General features: G+C 38.8%; 1 protein-coding gene across 2 annotated transcripts in view; it reads right to left on the bottom strand.

Moving 5' to 3' along the window:
- Nucleotides 1-12582: 12582 nt before the first annotated feature.
- LOC111157025 (collagen type XXV alpha 1 chain) overlaps nt 12583-22747 on the bottom strand; it is a 492475-nt gene continuing 482310 nt past the window's right edge. The window contains exons 30-33 of one of the 2 annotated variants that reach the window (XM_022518228.1): nt 21798-21833; nt 20179-20232; nt 15171-15224; nt 12583-12654 (exon numbers count right to left, since the gene is read on the bottom strand). In XM_022518228.1, the coding sequence (XP_022373936.1) occupies nt 12583-12654; nt 15171-15224; nt 20179-20232; nt 21798-21833 (216 nt within the window). Of the gene's footprint in view, nt 12655-13548; nt 13576-15170; nt 15225-20178; nt 20233-21797; nt 21834-22747 lie in introns of both variants that reach the window. The other variant, XM_022518236.1, reaches the window with a different exon arrangement.

Raw genomic sequence — 22747 nt, 5'->3', positions numbered from 1 at the left:
ATAGTGATTCATCTCAATACTTCTTTCTACTGGAGGAGTAGAAAGAAAGATAGAAAGAAATATAGCCACCAGATTTTTTTCAAGACACTGCTGCTTGTTTTCCTGAAGAGACAGTAGTTCTACCTGCTTTGGTTCATTTTTCTAAACCATGTAAGACAAATCGTTTCAGACATTGAACAATACTTTTTCCTAACCATGTCAAACAAGAGATGGTTGGAAAATAAAGGCCCTCTATTGTTTTAAAAATGCCGAACTGGCCTCAAGTGTGGAATGTTACTAGAAATGTTACCAATTATATTGATCTAATAATTTGGACATCTTTCCAATCTCAAAAACTTATTAGAAATAAAAAGAAGGCATTTTGTATAATTGAACATTTGGTTGTAGAATATGAAAGAGATCCCAAGCATCTTAAGATCTTTGTCTTATAGTCCTATCTTAACTGTTGTCACCATAGTCAGTGATGAGCTAATTTTCCCTCTGGTGGTGAAAATTTATGAATGGAGCTAGAAATTTTCCCACAAAATGACATTAAATCAGGAGAGAAAGTATATTGTTCTATGGGCTGAAAGAGTGACTACTCTTCGTTGATGGTGTTTCCCTTAATGTAACCCTTCCACTCAGAATAAGCATTTCAAAACATAATACCAACTCTTTACTGTGCAAAGAAATGCTCGGTCTAATACAATTAAGTAAGTTTTGAGCAAGTAGATGAAAAATATTCTATGGCAACTATATTTCACAGCTTTCTGACACACAGATTTGGTCTGTGCATAAGACAAACATTTAGAAATGTAAAAAAAAAAGATAAAGAAATCTAAATATGGACAAAACTTAAATCTAAATAGAATGATAAGAAATAGAAATGAGTTAATACTATCAAATGTGACCAAATCTTGACTTAACTGATGATCGCTATGTAAGTTACAGTCATCATATGAAAAAAAAAAGTCAACAAGAACTCAAGAAATTGCTTGACTTTGATACTTTACAATGACCGAACTGAAAGCAGAGTTTCTTTTATATTCTCTTCAGTTATTCAGAACAAGAGAGAAGTTAGTAAAAAGTCAGCTTGACTACTGCTACCAAGTTATTAGGATTTGAAGACCTTCTTTTAAAGAATTGTACAAAACAAATGTGACAAAAACTGAAACAAATCTTTTCTTAATATTCCTGGGACTAGAAAAGAAAAGCATAAAAAAAGAATGAAAAATATCTTTCTGTTTCTAGAACTTTGTAGAAAATGTTTGAAGTGGGTTGGATCTCGGAAGGAAGGAGAGCATCAGCTTCAATAGAGCTTATAGGGCGCATTCCCCCACCATTTCAGAAGAGGTTATTTCAGCCAACCTATTCTCAGGAGTGGTACCCCTTCTCTTTGGTGGGAGGTACGCATCCTTTGTCTGCAGGAACAGGGGCTGACATTCCAAGAATCTCCTACCCAAAAGAAGTGCTCTATGCCTCTCTCAGTTTCCAAAAGCACCCATATTAACACTTGTTGGAATTCAGTTTATTTATTTATTTTGTAAGTCTGTTGTTCTGGGTGCCCGCGTGTGTAAACCTCTTTCCTACTTGGTCACAGGAGAGACAGCGCAGGATGCCGAACTGGTCCTCTTCCCTTGTCTTCACTGTCAAGGGCAGCCCAAGGAAAAAGAGTGGCGGCAACCGGCTCAACCCCTTGATAGTTCAACCAAGGTGGCCATGTGAGCCTGCGATCCTGGAAGCTGGAGGTCTGCAGTCGGGACTGCAACGCCCTCAAAATACAAGACCATTTGTGTGTGTGCTCTCCGCCACCTTATCTCTTTTTGGCAATAAGCCATGGTGTAACCCCCTTGAGATGACAAAAGAAATAAAAGCTCAGATGTGATCAAAGGACTCAAGCGGCATGCTAGCATCTGAACGACAAGCAGGCTTGGCACACGGTCATGCTTTTTTTGTTAGTTTCAGTGCGCGGCGTGGGCATGAAGCAATGCTAACAGTGAAGGTGAGTAGGGATGCGATGGTAGGCTCTAAAATCAGTTAGTTAGTATAGTACATTTTCATAGTTTTGAGTCCATATTTGGTCACAATTTCATGTAAACTATTTCATGGCGCTTTTTGTCCATGCAATTAACAAGCCCGAAGTCAGAAAAGAGCAAAAACTATCATTCTGTATCACTGATGTGTCCGTTTAAATACATATCTTCACATAAGATAAAGAGATACTGATTTATATTTTTTTGCAGGCTTCTCACTGGTGTCACATACTGCCCAGTTTCAGATGTAAGTGGAGAAAGGATGGACATGTGTACTACTGCAAACAGGAAGAAGCAGCTCTATGTAAACATATCTCAGACTTGTAAAATTTGCAATTCGATTTTCAGCTATAAATATAAAAAGTGGACCGTTATATATACAACTTCATGCTCGGAAGGTTAGATTCATCACTGCAGAAAAACAAACAACAGAAAAGACATATGTAGAATTAGTGGTCTAGAATAAAAATCTCAAATTAACATTTGTTTTAAGAAAATTGGTAGAACCCTGAATACAGTGGTTGTTTTTTTTTTTTTAATTAATGAGCCAAATGATGTGTGTCCCAAATATTACTTTCCTAAAACTCCAGGGTGTTATTAAAATTTCCTGGGTTCAACCCACTTTTTTTTTTTTTTGCCACTGAGAAATTAGTGGTGTTTGTCTTAGTAATGATTCTGGGAAAGCAGAAAATTAGGATTTTTTCACATATGTGCCATAATTAAAATACATTTCCTATACTTATATGATCTTCTCCAAACATTAAAAGCCACTGGGAAAGAGGCTGAGGATTCTGCCCTCGGCACTGTTTACTTCACCCAACCTGACTGCAGTACTACTATCCTTCCGCTCTTATCTCCTCTTGCTTTGGCTAGCCCTGCTCTGCTGCAGCCAGTGTGCCAGGTAAACCTGCCTCTTCTCAGATCTTCAAACCCTATTGGAGATCTAAGGTGATCTAAGGTACCGTAAATCTCTGCTTGCTCATTCTGAAGTGCCATAATTATTAAGGTTTTCCTAGAATTAAAGTTAAGTCTGAGAGAACTGGGGGGCAACAGTCTTTCAGGTACACACTTACAGAGCAGATCTTGGGGACTTTGACTTTTACTCAACAAACAAAACAAAACAAAACAAACCCAATGAGAAAAGTAGAAAGCCCAGTTCATTAATTAAAAATATTTGTTTTTCTCGCTCCAAGAAAAATAGATGCTATATGAGGTGGGATTAAGAGGCTAGGTACTTTGTGATCTTTGGAGACAGAGTTTGCCCAATGTTTTCTGCATGTCATGTCAATGCCAGAGAATGTGCTTATGGAAGTATTCTTTTCCGCAAACTCTCACTTAGCTTGAAATTCAAACAGATATATTTTTTTGAGTACCAATGTTTTGTAAAAAATATCTATGGAATTTTAAAGATTCTCCTTTTTTTCTTCTTTAGGATTTTAAAACTTAACTAAAAAAAAAAAATCTCATTTTTTGCTGCAAACCTGTCAGCCCTACCTCACAAAATAAAGTTCAGTGAAACATTAAAAAATATAAATAAATGAATAAAATATGAATAAATAATTTGATGAATAAAAAAATATGAAGCCTATAGGTATTTTCCTATTATATAGTTTTTAATCTTTGGATGAGGATGGATAACTTTAATAGCCTGAAAGTACTTTCTTTTTTAAAAATATTTTATTTATTTATTTGAGAGAGAGAGAGAGAGAGAGCACAAGAATGGGATGAGGGACAGAGGAGAAGCAGACTCCCCACTGAGCAGGGAGATGGACACGGGGCTCGATCCCCAAACCCTGGGATCATGACTTGAGAAAAAGGCAGACACTTAAACTGACTGAGCTACCTAGGCGCCCCTGAAAGTACTTTTTTAAACATAAATTCTGCCATTTATTCACTGTACGAATTATACTGTGAACTAGTAAATCATTATTCTTCGAAGTTTAGAAAACAGAGCTATATCTAGAAAGAAAAGTCATTTAAACAAACATCAGTCTGGCATGAAAAAATTAGTATCGAGAGTAGTATGGCAAAGGAGACTTGCTCATTAATCCCAGTAATTTACGTTGCTACCGCATTCTAAATTTTCACACATTTATCACTGTGCTCTAGAGGCTAGTACAACAGTGTTCAAAAAGGTAATTCATGTAGAATATGACTAACTAAAAGTAATCTGCTAGCCTTCCTTAAAAAATATTTAAAAATCACTTAAAAATAATTTGAGATAGCTAATTTGACTATATAAGAGATTTTAGAACATTTTGTTTTTCTAATTCTTTCTTCTTCTTCTCCCCCCCCCTCCTTTTTTTTTTTTTGGAGTGAGGAGGTGCTGGGCCAAGCTGATCACGATTTGCATTTGTGTGTGTTGGGGAGTGTGGTAAGCAGGGCTGACGTTTTCTTATTGAGTTTTACATAAGAAGATGTTAGAGGGGAGCCTGGGTGGCTGAGTCAGTTAAGTGTCTGACTCTTAATTTCAGCTCAGGTCATGATCTCAGGGTCATAATCTCAGGGTTGTTAGATGGAGCCCCATGTCAGGCTCTGATCTGGCATGGAGCCTGCCTGAGATTCTTTCTCTCCCTTTCCCTCTGTCCCTTCCCCCTCTTCCCCACATGCTCTCACTGTCTCTCTCTCAAAAAAAGAAGTTGTTGGATTTAAGAAATCCTTAATCCAATGTAGAACATAGTGTCTATTCCGTGGGAAAATGAGTCCTTAAAAGGGCAATTTCTGATTTTCTAATGTTATTCATATTACTACTAGGTTTGGCCATTTCATGAACTTTCAAAAAGATGAGTCCTTTCTTGGTGCCATGATTACTATGCCCTCACAAAAAGGAAATGATTTAGAAGCCACCAATAATTAAGTAAACTCAAGTTCTGAGTTCTGTCAGAAGGCTGGATAAAGTAAGCCTTTCAACATTTCCCTCTATGTAAAGTGCACCTAGGACTGTATTAAAAAATCATTACAGTATAAGATTACAGGTCAACGGTTAAAGAGTAAATGGTAATTCCAGCTCAGGATGGTATTCAAGATGCTAAGAACAGGGGTTCTGAGGGTGAAAGGATACTTTCCTCAGGTGAAGAAGAATATGATGATAGGCCCACCTTTCTGAGAACCCCTTGACCCCAGCTGTGACTGAGCTAATCCTCTGACAGGCTGAGAGTGAGTATGGGGAGCTGCTAAATAAATGACACTCCCAACGGAGAAGGTTTCTTTGCTGAGTGGGGGGACTCAGCTAAGTGGGAGAGTGAGTCACACAGGATCTCCTCACCAACGAAGCTGAAGAGATAAGACACACCATGGAGTCAAGTTTCCCTTCATCTCTCTGCAATCCTAGAGTTCTGTGTAGTCATGCTAAGAAGGCATGCCTATCAAAAGTTACTCAATAAGCCAAAAGGTGGGGCGCCTGGGTGGCTCAGTGGGTTAAGCCGCTGCCTTCGGCTCAGGTCATGATCTCAGGGTCCTGGGATCGAGCCCCGCATCGGGCTCTCTGCTCAGCAGGGAGCCTGCTTCCTCCTCTCTCACTGCCTGCCTCTCTGCCTGCTTGTGATCTCTCTCTGTCAAATAAATAAATAAAATCTTAAAAAAAAAAAAATAAGCCAAAAGGTGTTAGAGAAAAAACTTCAAAACTATCAGAGCAGCACAATGCTTCCCCCTAGCTCATGTTTCCATCCATGGAATTCCTTTATCCATTAGTAGCATATATGCACAGTTCTTTATGTAATTACGTCCACACCATTATTGCATAAAGGGTTGGTATTCTTGGACTAGGATGGTGCCAATAGACTTCTTCCCTGCTTCAAGTACTACCATTGCTTTCCACCACTTGCTTCTGGTTTTGTTGGGTATTGGGTCTTGCCCCTGGAAGTTACTTAACCTCTCTGAGCTTCAGTTTCTTCATCAGTGTCATTGAGGATAATAACACCCTCCAGGGTTATTGTGAAAATTAAGTAAATGCTATCCCCTATATGAAAGGACTCCTCATACAGCCTTTGTACAAAGAAGACTTGCTATGAAGTTCTCTTCCATACTCAGTATGTACACAGTGACCATGGGTAGCCATATGAAGAGGCTAGAATCAATGGATATCATACAAACACCAATTTAAATATAAACAGATTCCTCTAAATAAATGATCACCGAAGGGAAAAAAAATCATGCTTATACTTTCTGCTTTCTCAGCCTTGTGATTAATATTGGCAGGGTTCTACCATGTATTTGCATGTCTGCTTACGTAATTGAGTGAAATAGAAAAAGAACCACAATTAAGAATAGTTTTAAATAGTAGGAGGAGTTTATATAAGCAAACCATTGTCAAGATGCACTGCCCCTTTCCATTCCAGAGAAAGGATTAGATAGGGAAGGTTTCTGAGTTACAGTGCTTGTTAAGAACTGTTTTCACTCATCGGTTTAGGAGGAAATCAGTAGTAAACATATTAATCAAAATATATTCTGGAGACAGAATCTTTTGCTTTCTAATGCCCGAACAACATTCAGGAATGTCAATTTCAAAAGATCTATTCTGAAAGGAAAAAACCAGGCCAGGGGAAGAGATAGGGGGAGTGCTTCTTTCAGAAATAATTCTGTAAAGCCTACCTTTTGCCAACAGCCAGGCATGGGTAATCCATCTGGCCCCTGTTTTAAAGAGAACAGTAAGAATTCCTCAAACTCCACAGAAGTGAACATACCTCACAATTCACATGCTCAGAAGCTTAAAATACGGATTTTTACCCACTAGGTGCCTGTGGCCATAGGCATTTTTTTCTAGTTATAGAATACCCAACATTAGGTAAAAGGAAGAAAATTCAAATGCTTTTTAGAGTGAGAACACATTTTGAAAATGCGAATAGAGAAAATAATGCCTAATTTTGAAAAAGTAATTTACAAAGCATAGGGGCCTGCTCAGCTCTACCTTAAGCTAAGCAATCTGGACTATTCCTCTTAATTTTACTAAAACCCATTTCATAATTATCTTGATTAAATAAACAAAACCAACTTCTCTTCCTTCACTGTGCTCTATGGTTGAATGCATGATAATGATGAATAATCCATGATGAACCATTTCTATCTGAAGTTTGTAGCTTTTCACATGCCAGTATCTTTTATTTTTCCATACTAAAAGCCAATATAGTAGAACGCATTCTATTAATTGAATTAAAAGACAGGCAGCCCATCTATATCTTTATAGTAAGATGTTATCCGTAGCATTCATCAATTTTTTAATTAAAAAGTCTTTAGAAGTCGGTTAACCAATTCTGAATCAACAAGGGATTCCTGAACATTGCACCGTTTATTTTCATTTAAAGTGCAAGCACTCTTCAGATACAAATGATAGAAAGAAGGCAGGAAGAGCCGATATACTGAAGCATGCTTGTGTTTTCCCCTGGCAAAACGATTGTAAGGTATTTATTACTAACAACAAGCAAATAAAATAAAAGACTAGGCACCCAAATGGAGATTTTTAAATTGTAATTATTTACCAAATACATTTTTTCCTATAACCATACTCTCTTAAAAGGCTTAAGAAATATAACATTATCTTTAAAAAAATCATGCTTAACACTGAAGAATAATATAAGAACATGCAGACCAAGGATAACAATCAATAAGTATAAAACAACCCCCCAAATTTTCTTTTATACCTCAGAAAATATGAATATACTTTCTTTCTAAATGTAAAAAAAAAAAAACACAAAAAACCCACTTTGAAATAGCTTTATAAGGTATCTGGGAAAAACTTGATAATGCCAGATTGGTACAAGGAGAGGATCACCCAGTAGAATTTTAGATTTTAGTATAAGGAGGACTTTGAGTTCATGCCAATGGGGATAGGGAGTTCTGTCTACTTTAGGAAAGTGAGTTTCAAAAGGAGAGACCATTACATTGAAAAGGTTATGTGACAAAGAAGAGGGTTGGGCTGCAGACTATTACCACCATCTTTAGAAGCTCAGAGAAGTTTGATTTCCTTCCCTGTGGTCTCTTAACAGCATTCCCTTGGACTGGTTAAGTCTTGACCACAGAAGCTTAACTCTGTCGGTCTGGCCTTATTTACCGCCTGACAGAAATGCAGCGGAAGAGGCAAAATGCCTTTATTTCTCTCAGAGAAAAAGGAAAAAAAAAAAAAGAGAGCCAAATTTAGGGATAGAACCCAAAGTTATGGCCTAGCAGTCCCTTTCCACAGAAGATTTTTATGTCATTTGCATGTCCTCTGTCAGTATTTATCCAACAGGTTAATATTCCCCAGAACGCAGACATGGCAGCCCGGTGAGCTGTAAGGACAATGTCAGGAGGTTAACGGGCAGTCCTGGATGGAGAGGCGTGCCTGCTCTCCTCACTTCGCAGAGATGCCCAGCGAGCGGTTCATGCACATGCATGTAGCGTGTTTATCATGTAAAGCTTGTTCCGCAAGTACCACTTTACACTGATAGAGATGAACATGTAATAAACAAAGGAAATGCATGCAGGGTGGTAGGAAAGAGAAATACTGTACCAATTGGCAAGGGGCATCCAGCCCATCCAGGCCAGGCTGGCCTGGCTCCCCTTTTTCCCCCTTAACGCCACGGAATCCCTGTTTGTAAAGATTAACTCACAATGTTACTAACACAAGAAATCACTTACGCACAAATTCTGCTCAAGAAATAACTACGATACCAAACCGCTGGGAGAGGAGCAACTCTGAAGGACAAAGTAACATGGGCTGAAGCTGGTTGAAGAGCCCGACCTAGCCCCGGAGTCGGGCTTCCCTGGGACACTGATTTCTCTTTGGCCTGGTGTGGGAGAGCACCAACTCCCCTTCAGACTCTGCAGTCACGTCCAGCTGCAGGTCAGTATCGGAGTGTTAAGAAGCCAAGCACAGCTGGCGGCCAGAGATGGGGCGTGGTTTATCCCGGGAAAGTCCGGGATAGATGCGTGTGGTCCCTCCCAAGTCCCTGTGCAACAGCCCGCAGCCAGAGCCCCTGCTGTTACGGGTCCCTCCAGCGTGCTCTTCTCCCAGTGTATTTCTCCACACGCGCTATCTGGAGACAGAGTTCCAGGAGTCAGACATACCAACGGGCAAGGTGCATCTAATCCAGGAGCACCCTGTTCTCCTTTCTCCCCTTTAGGCCCCTTTTTGCCTTTCTTTCCCTTTTCCCCCTGTGGATATAAGAGTTTCAATAAAAGATGGGTTTTATTTGGAGCGGGGGGAATAATGGCGATTCAAAAATGGTTTAGCCAATAAACGTCTGGAAGGGCATTTACCACTGTTTTCCGGTTTAGGTAAGGCATGATATTATAAAAGATAACTTAGATTTTCAGAGTGACAGTGGCTTCTGGGCAGTGATAGGTGGGATTTTACTTAAGAGGCTCAACAGGACGAAAAAAGATTTAAAAGGCCGACACATCAAGGGCTGACTTAGACCCAGCCGCCACAGTCTTGGCGAATGAGCTGTTTCCGCCTTAGATCTGGTGAGGATGACGGATACCAACTGTATGGGAGGCAGCCAGTGGTCGGTCAAATCCAGAGGAATAGTGAAAACCTTACCCAGTTTTCAATACCTTGTCAGCTTACTTTTTTCTAACCCTGTAACAGATGAAAGCTACGCTGAGCCAGACGAAAAGGACAGAATATTAATAGCTTCTATCTTTTGGAAATGTATCCAATTTTATAACATTTTTGGTAGCTCTCATTAAAAAAAATTCAGTTAATTGAAATATGCTTCTGTGTTTTTTTTTTAACATTTTTTAGGAAACTAAAAGCAAATATTTTCTTTATTAAGTCAGGTAAAGAAATTTTAAAAGTGCTAATACTTCTCAGAAATGCCAGTTGGAGAAATAGACTTATTTATAAATCCAGGGATATTCTTTAATTCACCCTTACAGATTTCATGCCAGGTGTTCACAATGGTAAATGGATTTCCAGGTTACTCACAATGTAACGAAAGCCAAAAAAAAAAAAAAAGTTCTGTTCAAGAGAGGAAAAGCAGTTTGGACTCAGTTTAGCTAACACTAAAAATGAGATAGGCAGGATAATTACGTAGTGGGAATGTAGCCATGGAAATTAGTATTTAGGAATCATGGTAAAGGTTGTGGAAATCTGCATGGATCATGGGAATGGAGGAATTAAGGAAAGGAGGCAAAAGGAGGAGAAGGAAGGAATGCACCTCAGCTGTTTCTTATTAACATAAATATCTCTGCATATTTATAGACAGGAAGTTGGTGCTGTACAGAATACGAAATACTGTGCAATACATATTTAAATTAGTGTATTCATTCCACACTCAGGAAGGCAGTTACAATAAAAGTGAATAATTTCAGAAGCGAAACAACATGAATATTCAAATACATATACATAAGATATATATGAGATAAGCATCCAAATTAACACATTCATTCTGACTGTGTGAGTGAAAGCTCCTCATTTATCTCCTGTGTGCCAAAAAGATTGCATCAGAAGGCTCAGAATCAAAAACACTTGGGTTTCTTGAATACTGGGGAAAGAGAGAAATTCTGTGTGGTTTATTAATCATGATCAAAGACAAAGACCTGAGAATCCAGGGTGACATGAGAGCAGGTGTGATAGGAAGTAAGTGAGGAGGGGCGGTTGGGACTAAATTGCTCACTCATGCAAGATCCGTCAACATTCTCAGCAAATAACTTCAGTGTCATGACATAAAATTGATTTAAACTTGTTTGGGTGAGCTCTTCTCTCCCAGGAGACAGTGGACTCACATAGGTGAGACAGGTGTGTTCGGTATTGATAATTTAGAATTCAATTCATTATTTGGTAAATCAACTGAAATTAGTCACTCCGTAGAAAAGTGTTGTTATATGAATGTTGACTCAGGTTATAGGAAGCATTTTTCAGTAATATGTTAGCAGACTTCAAGCTTTATGGAAAACAGACACTATTATATGAAGAATAATGAATCAGTGTTATTATGAACCAACCTCATTTTCTAATAGTCAGTGATTCCCTATGCAACACAAAAGCATCGGCCCTAGTGCGTATGAGCACATGAGGGCTCTTGTTAATTTTTATCTTCCATGTCAAAGAATGATATACATAAAGTGTTCACATTTGGATCTAATTTTCCTAAATATAAAACTTCTAATCATGGAATCTGAAATATGGAGATATTTTTGTATGAGTGATTAACATTATTCTGAAGATTAACTTTTTAGCTTTGTGTTTCCATCAGTTATAATACTGGTAATTTCATCTTTGTTTGAAAGAGCATTAAAATGAGCATCCCCATAATGGTGACATACTTCTGAGTGAATAAGATTATAGACTCCTACAACCCATTAAAAAAATATAAAATAAATGTCTATAATCTTTAAAGCACCCCCACCTTGGGCTAAAAGCTTACACGTACAATTTGTCTCAAATCAAAACATGTGTATTTTACAGTTAGAATTTATAATTTGGAATAAAAAGGCTTTTTTTAATGTTTCACATTCTTTGTGAAACGGGGACAGTAACAGCACCAATCTCGGGGTGGTGGGGGGGGGGGGGGCTATGAGGATGAAAAGACTTAGCTTATGTAAAGCTTTTGGGGAAACATGTAGTAAGTGTTCAATAAAGGTGATGATGTTGATAATGATGATGATAGTGTTTTTACATAACTGGGGACAGAAGCTTTCTTACCAATGGGAAGCCAGGTAATGTCTAAAGTCTAAGGAACACACAGCAGGGTTAATATCCTTCTTTCTTTGACAATTCTAATTCGGCCTTGCTTTTCAACAGCAATTGCCTTCACGGTTAAAAGGAATTTATAGGTTTTGAAAACTGTGTTGTTAAGCACAGCAGGAGGGCATAAATGAACCTGAGAAACAGAACTGGTGTCAATTTGAAGTGGGAAGATCCAATTTCAGCCACTTTTACTTGTTTTGCTGTGTCTCATGTAAACAACGAGTCTCCAAGGACCCAAGCAAAGGGGAGAGGAAAGGAAGAAATTATTTTAAAAATTCGTAATCCAAATTTTGCTTTCAGGCAAAAAAAACACAACAATTTTTCTGGCATTGGCTGCTATATACCTGCGGCCGGTGGTCCCGAGACAGAACCTGAACGCCAGCCTCATAAAATACATGGAAATCTTCATTTAAAAATATCTCCAGCATCAAAAGTGGAAGGTCCTAGTCCCTGATAAACTCACTGGGGTTTATCAGTCACACTGCTTGCCCTCCGTTTTCCGATCAAATAGTTGGGATACAGTACACACCTTCTATGTCTCTGCTGGGAATGCTGTGCCTGAAAATGAGAGGGTGGCTTTACAGGGTTAGATGAGCTCTGCCAGAAGACCTTTGCAGATTTGCGCTATTTAATTTTACTTTAATGTAATAAATGCTTTTTTATTTCACTTTTGAGAATCCCTGGACATTACATCTTTCAACTAATTGGTGTCAGGTAAGCCTGGCAATATTCTTCTATGCTAGACCATGCCCTTATTTCCAGCACTGGAACCTGTGAAGACCTAGTTTTTTTAGAACAGGCGTCACTGTGTTTTTGGAGCACAGGATGGAGAACAATTAGATACATGAAAGAATCGCATAGGTTGAACAGCACACAGCAAGAGAAAAATCAAACAGGCACATGCTAGAATGGAGAGGTCACCTTTTCTCCCTTTTCTCCCACATCACCCTTCTCGCCTCGTGGACCAGGGAAGCCCTAGACGATAAAAAGCAAACCAAAAAGATCGACTGATGTAACTGTGGTAAAATCACATTGAAAGAAAAACATAAGATTCCATGCTCCTGAACACAATATGAAGAAAAATGGCACAACCAAGATTCTCAAAACTTAGTTAAAGTAGCACTTAGGAGTAATAGTTGTGTAACATCTCAGTTATCTATGTGAAACACATTTCTTGCTTTTTCTCCTACAATTTATGTAGTGGAAAGTGTATCAGGATCCTACTCTGAATCTGAGCTAGGACACTGACTTATGTGGGCTTGGGCAAATCACTTACCTCACAGCATTTTATGCTTGCCCATAACAGGTGCTCAATAAAAAGTTAACTATTATTACTTTTGCTATTATCATTCTTCACATAATAAGGCTGCCATTGTATTCACACAATACAGTGATCATTTCAAGAGGCCTTTGTTTTTGACATTCTCTATTTTTTATAGAATTATGTTATTATAAAATATATAGACTCTTCATGCTAAAAGGAAAAAATATTGCACAGCAGCTTTGAGAATGAACATACTATACCATTCCCGGAGGGTGGCACGTGAAAGATACTTCAATTTTATGCATATTTTTAAATAAGTGGTTCAACTGCTGGTGTTCAAGGTGTCCCTAATTTGGGAAAGTATTTTGAAGTGCCATTATCAACTGTTGGTTATTAACTTTATACCGATTATGTGTTTTGCTTTCCTGTTTATCTCATGCAGACACTAGTGGTATATTTTCTACCGCGATCTATACACACAGCAATATACGCTGTATGCTTAACTATGTGCCCAGAAAGAAAAAAGTATTCTTGCTGTTATTGATGATGGAGACCATCCGCATCTATTGTAATAGGACGATGTTCATTGTACATGTATTACTTACATCAAGACCAGGCTCTCCATCTTTCCCCTGCCAAAGAACCATAGTAGCTACATTAGTGTTCCTAAGTTTCATGAATAGGTTACTGTTATTGTTTTATTTAAGCCTGCCTGGACATGCAACTACTAGTATTAGAACAACTACTTCAGAAATGGGAAAGAGAGTCTCTATTGATTAGTAATATAAATTTCTTTCACCGAATCAAGTGAAGTGACCGTTAATGCTGGAGTTACGGATCATGAAAAATTTTTTTATTATAGATTAGCTTACACAGCCTGCTATTGTGCTGAAGTTTAATGCCTGGCATCCAACTGACAATCCAGGAATAAGTTGAAAGCATAAGTACCATTTAGTTGATTTTAAAAACATAGCAGCGCTAATAAAATACAAAAATCAATGCTGCTTCAACTTGATCAATTAATACTTGTCTCACAAATGAGTAAAGAAAGGGAAAACTCTTGTTAAATATAGTTTAATTTGGCTAGATGTGTATCTTGTCTATAAATATTGAGAGTGTGTCACAATTTTTTTAAATTAACATATAATGTATTATTAGCTCCAGGGGTATAGGTCTGTGAATCTCCAGGTTTACACACTTCACAGCACTCACCATAGCACATGAGAGTGTGTCACAATTCAAAAACAGTTTTGAAGTAAGCTTTGTCAATAAATGATCCCCAGACGCAAAGGAGTCAGACTATTGTGCAAGGATTGATAATTTCGCCCCTAGGGTGCAGATTATTGGGGCCATGGTCTTATTATGTCACACAAGGGATCCATCCAAAGTTACTGGGAAGTTGCTTTAATTTCGACAATGAGATTTTGAAATCTATTTCAAAATCAGCCTCTCTCTCAGCCAGCGCTAATCCTCACTTAAGTTTATTACTTTGGTTCACAAAAACTGTCAGGTATAAAGCATGTGGTAGGTACATAGGGATTAAAAAACCTTAATACACTACGTTTCTATTATAGTCTGACCCTACCCTATTGAATGACTTATAATTACCCCAAAGCTAATGTTCTGAAGCACGCCTGCACTCTCAATTTGAAGACTGTATAACCGAGACTTTCCGGAGACAGGCCACTACCAACATTCTACGTTCTAAAGCTGTCGTGTCACTGCAGCAAGTTAGAAAAGTCAGAAACCTCAAGGTCATTGCAAACATCAATGTGAGAAATCACTTCTATTAGCAAGATTAGTTTTAGTAAGTAACCTGTGAGAACAGATACAGTCTGAAGAAAGTCATCTGGAATAAAACTTCCATGCCCACACAGGGAGCGTGTTTTCTGACAGTGGGGATCCTGTCAGAATTCAGGTTAATTCTGTTTATCTTATGGACAATCTTGCTTTCAGGTTAGTTCTGTTTATCTTATGGACAATCTCTGATCTTCTCAAGCTCACAAAGTGTGTGTGTGTGTGTGTGTGTGTGTGTGTTTGTGTGTGTGTGTGTGAGTGGGAAAATAGATGTGACTATGACCCGTGAAGGACATGATGTTGTGGAGGGTCAGTGGATGGGTCTTTGCTCCTCTAACGGGATTAGTCTGCCCCACCAGGGAAGGGTTAACCGTGCCGGTGTCACGTCATCTACACATGCTGACGGTGGAGACGGAGAGGCAGAACTCACAGGCAGACCATAGGGTCCTCTGGGTCCGGGTTCTCCCATAGCTCCTTTTTCACCCTAAAATAAAAGCCATAAAGTTCAAATCATATAAAATGCCTATATTCACACACTTTCCCTAACGTCCTGTGTATAAAAGCCTCCTTGTGAGGTACCATTCTATTAAGATTCTGACTACACAGGCTCTTCTGGGGTCTCAGTCCGCTCTGTGGTAAAGGAACACATATTTGCATATTTTACCAAATTACCTCTGAAAGAAGGGCAGTAAGTAAGAATGCAGCAGCCAAGTTGCACCAAGGACTTGCATATTCTAGGGTGCTGTACTTGGGTTTCTTTGGCATTCGTGGGAAACATTTGTCACTCATTATTTTAAGTTACTACATTTTTAAAATAGAAGAATAAAATGTCTTTTTTTTTTCCTCTCAAATATTTTCCTAGGGCGCCCTGGCCCTTTACCGAGATGTATTTTGCTTTAGAGCCTCCCACACCAGGAGACACAGGCGAGTTTTATTCTCCATTGAGCTCACTAGAATAGGCACACTGGGGGCCAGGACCTGTGACTTGGCTCCCTCCCCCATCCATATGGATGACGAGAGTGTCCGGTGCATCAGGAAATATTTGTTGAATTAATCAAGTCAAAAAAGTACAATCTGGTACATGCTTTGTTTCCTTTCTCAAAGAGAGTTTAAAAACTTGTATGCCTTCTTCTAAATGCCTGAGAAGGTAGGTATATATTATTTTCATTCCTTGCTCTCCACGTGCCTATTTAAATACTCTTGCCCCAGCTCTAACAATATATGTGATAATGATGATCTTGAAGGCTTATAAAGAATAACATAGACTAGAGGTCATCCTAGGAATATGAAATAATTATAATAAAGAGATGTTCTGCATTTCAAGTTGCATTTTCTTCTGCTGTCATCTCCAAAATTAAAGAGTATGTCAGGATTTAGCAAGCTAACTTCAGGAGTAATGGAGATATTTATATGAGTGGCTGAAAAGAAAACGTTACCTTCTTTTATCACACCCTTAAAGTTTATAAGGTTAGCAAATCTTTTTCCTCGCTAAAATGCGAACTTCTGCTGGTAGCTGTGTGTGGAGATCCAAGTATTATGCTGTGTGTCTCTGTGTGAGATTCCTATGTGAGCAAATTTCAAGTCACTATTCACATTCTTCTTTCTTTCTTTCTTTTTTTAATATTTATTTATTTATTTATTTATTTGTTTATTTAAAAGCCAGAGATCACAAGTAGGCAGAGAGGCAGGCAGAGCGAGAGAGTGGAGGAAGCAGGCTGTCTGCCAAGCAGAGAGCCCGATGCGGGGCTCGATCCCAGGACCCTGGGATCATGACCTGAGCCGAAGGCAGAGGCTTTAACCTACTGAGCCACCCAGGCGCCCCCACATTCTTCTTTCTAAACTTAGGGGTTGGTGGAAGTAATCAGCATTGTCACCTAGAGGTACATATCATGTGGAGAGAGTACTGAAAAGAAATACGATAAAAGCTCATTGAACTTCTACTCACCATTACTTTATGTTTAATATTGAAAGATCAGCAATCCTATTCAGTAAGGTGGCCAGGCTTTGAAATGAAACAGATTTCAATTTGAATTCCAATTTGATACTTACTGACTCTGTGGTCTTAGGTAACTTTCTTAACTTTTCTGCGCCTGAGTTTCACTGGCTGTTAAATAAGAATAATACATATTCTACAAGAATTTTTCTGAAGGTTAAATGTGATTGTAAAATATGAAATGGTATGCCACCAAATAATATGTCCCATAAATAGTAGCTATTGTCATTAATATACAATCAGAGGTCTTGTTTTTAAAGAAAAGGGTTTGGCAACCCATTCAAGTTAGATTTCTTTCAGTTGTATCTGGCAGTGTGATTTATGATGTTTTAAAGATTTTATTTGTTTACTTATTTTAAAGAGAGAGAGAGAGAGAGTGCACAGAGAGAGGGGAAGAGGGAAAGAATCTCAAGCAGGTTCCAAGCTGAGCACAGAGCCCAGCGTGGGGCTCAATCTCACAACGCTGAAACCGAGTCAGACGCTCATCCCGCTGAGCCACCCAGGTGCCCCTATTTATGATTTTTTAAATGGTGATGGTGTATATGTGTTCATGTGCAAGTGAGTGGGTGGTATGGAGGGGCTGGGGGTTAAAAGGAAAGTTCACATCACCTGGAGTAGGTCTACTTGGAAAAATCTCCACAGATTTTTTTTGATATACCAATCCCTTCTCCTTCCTCTGACTGAGTACTCTCAGTTTATTGTGTTTTTAAAATGCATATACCATGGCTTGTTTGAATTAAACTGTCAGTAAAACATTTGTCTGCTGGATCTCCTCTTACAGAAATGCTCACCCCAAAAAACTGCTTTAAGGTAATGACAATTCCACTGCACTTGCCAGTGAATGCTTCAGAAGCGGACACATGCTCTGATTCTGGCCAGTGAGGTGCTGGGGAAGTATGAGGGGAAGCGATGGGGAAGGTTTGCTCGCTGCTAAGGAAGAGACACGGGAGGAAATGATGTCTCTTGGTTCTCTGCGGATGCCTCACTGGAGGGAAGGTTTGTAGGGACTGTGACCAGCTTGCTTGTGATCAGAAGACCAAGCCAGCTTGTGGAAAGGGAACAGAAGCAAAGCCAAGAGTCTCTCCTTTCAATATTTTGTTACATAAAACAACAAATTTCTCTACTGCTTAAGCCATTTTGAGTTGCGATTCTGTCACTTAGAGTCAAATGTATCTTAATCGTCCTAGCTTGAAAAATTTGATTTGAATATGAAAAATATAAAGTGAAATAGGGATTTACAATTCCTCTCCTGGATTAAATAATTGTTAAAAACTTTGAACCTCTCAAATTTAACACCCTTCACAGAGCTCCTAAGCATTACAAGGCCCGATGAAGAAATCAGCTCAAGGCAGGGAGACCAACAGGGCTCACGCTGTCACTCATGTATTTGACATTTCTGAATGACACTGTCTGTGGAAGGCCTGGTTTCTTTTAGGCCCATCTCATTTCTTTCAGGCTCTTTAATTTGCACGTCTACACTGAGGAATTCTTCCAGAATGGATTCCTGATTCCTCCCTCTTAAAACTGCAAACTTTTCCAGGAGAGTCTAAATAGCACCTCAGTCAATTAACTTCAAGAATTGCACTCATGTAGCACTTTGGGTGAGGGGCACTTGGAGAGTCCTGACACATGATCTGGTTAAGATAGTTAACGTGCTGAGTAAATACAACTGTAACACTTTACACTGCACACCATTTGACTTGAACTATGTCTTCAAAAATTCTTAGCGATTTCATTTGCTCTGCTGGTTAATTCTGCCCCAGCGCCGAGACCTGATACTCTTGTGACACTGGGGAGCTATCGGAAGTAGCAGCTGATTTACCAAACGGTAAACCCTCTTGGGCGCCCAGGGCATCCTGCCAAAAGACTACTTGAGATTTGCTGCTCCATTTTTAGTACGTGGGCTGGATCTCTTGATACAATGCTTGAATGCGTCAGCAGCATGAGGCTCTCCGCTTACAAATATTTTTAATTAAGATGGTCTTCATAAGTCAGTTTGATTTTAGAGATAAGACAATTGCAGATTCCGGTGATTATTCTGTGAGGACTCACCTCTTTCTAGAAGCATTCTTGGATAAAGCCAGACTTCCTCATCGTTGTACGTACAGTCTGTACCACTTGAATTCACTTTGGTTATCTGGCTATTTCTTGCTGATTATTTTTTTTTCCTGCTGCATTTAGATTGTAAACTACGCTAGGTCGGAGAAAAGAGCTGCTTCCTTTACAGTACTGAGTAAATCCATATAGTGTATTAGTAAGAGGTTATGGGATGACGAATCAATTTTAATGGCAGTACTCAACTCACGGCATCAAATTAGCAAAACAGACTACACAAATGGGAGGAGAGTGCTTCCATTTCACACTAGGAGTACACTGTGTTTTCTAGATCATAAAATGTAACAAATATTTACTGAATGAATGAATTCATTTTATAGAACACCGAATTAGGGAATTGGGATGGAGGCCAAAGAAATCACTCTGTGGCCCTCTATTTTTTTAAGCAAATTACCCCAGACTGAAGAAACTCTATCTAGTTTTAAAAGACCGCAGCCTGCACAATGAATCATCCCAACATTTCGAAGCCCTTACTCTTAGGATACTTTCTTTACAGCCTCTCCCGGATGGTGGGGAAATTGATGACACAATTCTGCTCAGACACAGAAAAAAACTTCCAAGTTTCCCAAAGTGGAGAAAAGAAAAAGTGGGAGAAAAACAGAGAAAGAGGGGAGAAAAGTTCCAGACAGATGACCAGCTGCTGAGGCTCCAATGTATTTTTTGGTGTAGGTATTCATCTTCTGTTCTGAAGGGTTTTTTTTTTCTTTTTTCTTTTCTCCCAAGGGTATGGAAACAGGGCCTAGCAATAGGGAGGTTAGTGAAAGGTTTTTGTTCTATAGTGCACTGAAATTATTTCCTTATGGCTAAATAAGGCAGCCTATTCTTTTGCTTAAAAAATAAAATAAAATAAAATAAATAAATAAATAAATAAAAGAGCACGTGTAACTGTGGAGAAGAATACTTAGGTTTGGTAATTTCCTTTAAAAAAAAAGTTGTAACTTACTCTGAATGAATACAGTAGCTTTATATAAAAAATTATCAACAAAATATGAAGTCCTGGAGATTTTAGCCCCATGGACTTCAACTTCCTGGATTAAGGCCAAATGAAAATACCTTCCTTCTGGGTTAAAAAGGAATGGTCTGAGCTATTTATTTGAGCTATGTAGATGTATGCATGATTTTTGAGTAAGGCAGCCACATTCTATTTTAATACCCCGTTGTTCTCTCAGTGTGAGAACTCTGATTAGGACTTAAGATGGCATATTTTCATTTAATGTTTTAGACGGTCCTTTATTTCTTCTGGGAAATGAACAGTTCAGTTTAACTAACACAGAAGAGCCACACTGGGTTTTCTTTAGGTCACCGTTCAATAACCTCAGAAGCAACTTACTCTTTCTCCTTTGGGACCTGCGGGGCCATGGGGTCCCATAGGGCCATCTGTACCCTAAAAAAAAAAAGATAAAAATAATATGAGACATATCCCAAGGGCCCTAAGGAAATCAGTTATAACTCATCCTGGACTTTTCCTGGGTGAATGATGCTTTAGAACGCCAGTAAGATGACTCGTCTCCTTTCAAAGAGCTTTATGTCTGATTCAGGCCAGTGATTTTCAAGAAACGCGTGCAAAAACGATGAGTTACATAACTACGTATTTCAACGAAGGGCACACACGAGAAGCTGGAAGTCATATTTAATTATATACTTCCTCCCTGACTTCACAGAACATCTTCAGGAGAGAAATGGGTTGTTTCCCCTCCTACCACTTCTCCAAGTCCATCCTCCACCCCCTGTCACCCCCAAGCTCCTGGACCACGAAGCCTTGTTCTCAGCTGGTTAAGAGGCTCGAACAGTTACACAAGGGGAAAAAAATATGAAATAAATGAGAACAGTGTTGAACTGTTCAAACCAAACTTTCTTTGGCTCTGCGGGGAGCAGCAGGGGGCCTTAGAGGAAAGGAGTTACTCTCCCAGGGTCTGCGGCGGCTTACAAGGCACAAAGCCGGCGGCCGGCTGATTTAATGGCATAATTGCCCTCTGGCCTCCTGGGTTCAGGATTAGGATTTCTGTCTCAGATTGAATGGATACAGGAACACTAAGTCCAGTGAAAACAATGACTGCCTGAAGCACGTTTTTAGAATTGAAGAGCTTGGAATTTCCTTTTAATTCTTAGACTTGTAGCAAGGACTTCAAGTAATTTGCTCATTTTCAGGAAGACTGCACCTCTTTGCAAAGAATTTGTTGCAATATTTGCAAATGTAGGAACTAGTCCAGCACAGGTTTATAAAATAGTATTCTTATTTGTGTTCTACTGTTCTTTTTTCTTCTATCAGGGCTTTGCGATATGAAATCATTTAGGGCTTCGACTCATTCTGATGTTGGGGAATTCCCATCATCTTATCTAATCTTTTCCTTACTGCCTGAACTCGAAGTTCCATCTTCAGAAGACTTCTAAATACTGATTATCTGTGGCTGAAATTTAAGAAACAGAGCAGTTAAGAACCAAAGAAAAGAGACAAAATGACAGAAAACAGGTCATTTTGATGAACCGAGATTTGAAAGTTAGTGTCAAGGAAGAAGTTACCTTTTTAATATGGACAGAAACATAAAAGGAAGAACAAGTTCAACTGAATTCACATTATTTTGATCTCTTCAGAGGAGCCTGCCCACGGAATTATAGGAAATGTCCATTAGTTCTCGAAAAATTTGTCTGGGATTCTAAGACCGCGAGGCTAATCAGACTGGTCATTCTTGCCACCTAGCAAGTGGTCCAGCCTGGAACTCGGGCTTCCGAAGGCTGTCCTGCAGTTTAAAAGCTGTGAGTGGGTCAGAGCTGCAGACTCTGCTCTGCCCACCTTTCCCTTTTGTACCACATCTTTGTACACTTTCTCCTTTCACTCCAGTCTATGTCCCCCTCATCACGTGATGGGAGTACCTGGGGCAAAAGAGTCTGTCCCGAAGCACAAATTCATAGCCACACAACAGGTTGGAGCAAGATGAGGTACTGACTCACCCGGGATCCTGGCTTTCCGTCTAAGCCAGATGCTCCCTGTGTATTTGGTTGGTAGCAGGTTTGGTGGGTATAACACGAAGGACAAGAACAGAGATTAGTATGAGGTACTGATGAACAAATGTAACGCTTCAAACAACATCATACACAGTCATGGGGTTCTGGGATGACTGTCACATTGCTACAAATTGTTAGTTTATAAAAACAAAACAAAACAAAACATGTGACGATAAACACCCCGCAGATGATGGCATTTTCATGACATTTCCATTCAAAAAATTCTTATTTAGAAATAATGAGGTTTATAAAGAGGGCTTTAAAGTAGTTTCTGGTAACATTCACAGACCGCTAATTTCCATTTGATACACATTTTCTAAGGACTGTACTGTCGATAATGAACTTCTTAAATTTCGAGAAAATATAATGGCCAATATTCTAAAAAAGGGCTCATTATAATAATCAATCAGAGTTAGCGTTTCTGAAAGGAATAAGAAGGTTCCAGTTTTTCTTGTTAAAACAGAACTTATGAAAAACAAATGCAGAACTTCACCATGCCAAAATGACTGAAAATTGTCTCGAAGAATTGTTACATGAACAATTCTCATTGTTTTCTGGGTTTTCTTACTTTGCTCACATTAATTACCACTAGAGGGACTTCTAGGAACAGGAAAAAGCTGGAAAAAATTTCATGAGTCCAAACAAAAAATAACTGTCCTAAACAAAATTGTTCCTCAATTCAGTTAAAAAAACCATTGATTGCATCAAAGTCTGGAGGCGAGATAATTTAAAAATATGTTATTCTCAGGCAATGCATACTTTTTTTTTTTTTAACCTTGAACTCCAAGCTATGCATAGTATATGATTAAAATATGACATTTTCAATGCTTGTTTCAAGAATAAGCACAATTACTTCTATGAATATGTCTTTTGTATCTCAAAACTCAAATACTGAT

Source organism: Enhydra lutris, unplaced genomic scaffold, assembly GCF_002288905.1.
Source record: "Enhydra lutris kenyoni isolate GAN:26980312 unplaced genomic scaffold, ASM228890v2 scaffoldscaffold3, whole genome shotgun sequence".
In the NCBI taxonomy this organism is placed as follows: Eukaryota; Metazoa; Chordata; class Mammalia; order Carnivora; family Mustelidae; genus Enhydra; species Enhydra lutris.
This window is presented reverse-complemented; position numbering and strand designations above follow the sequence as displayed.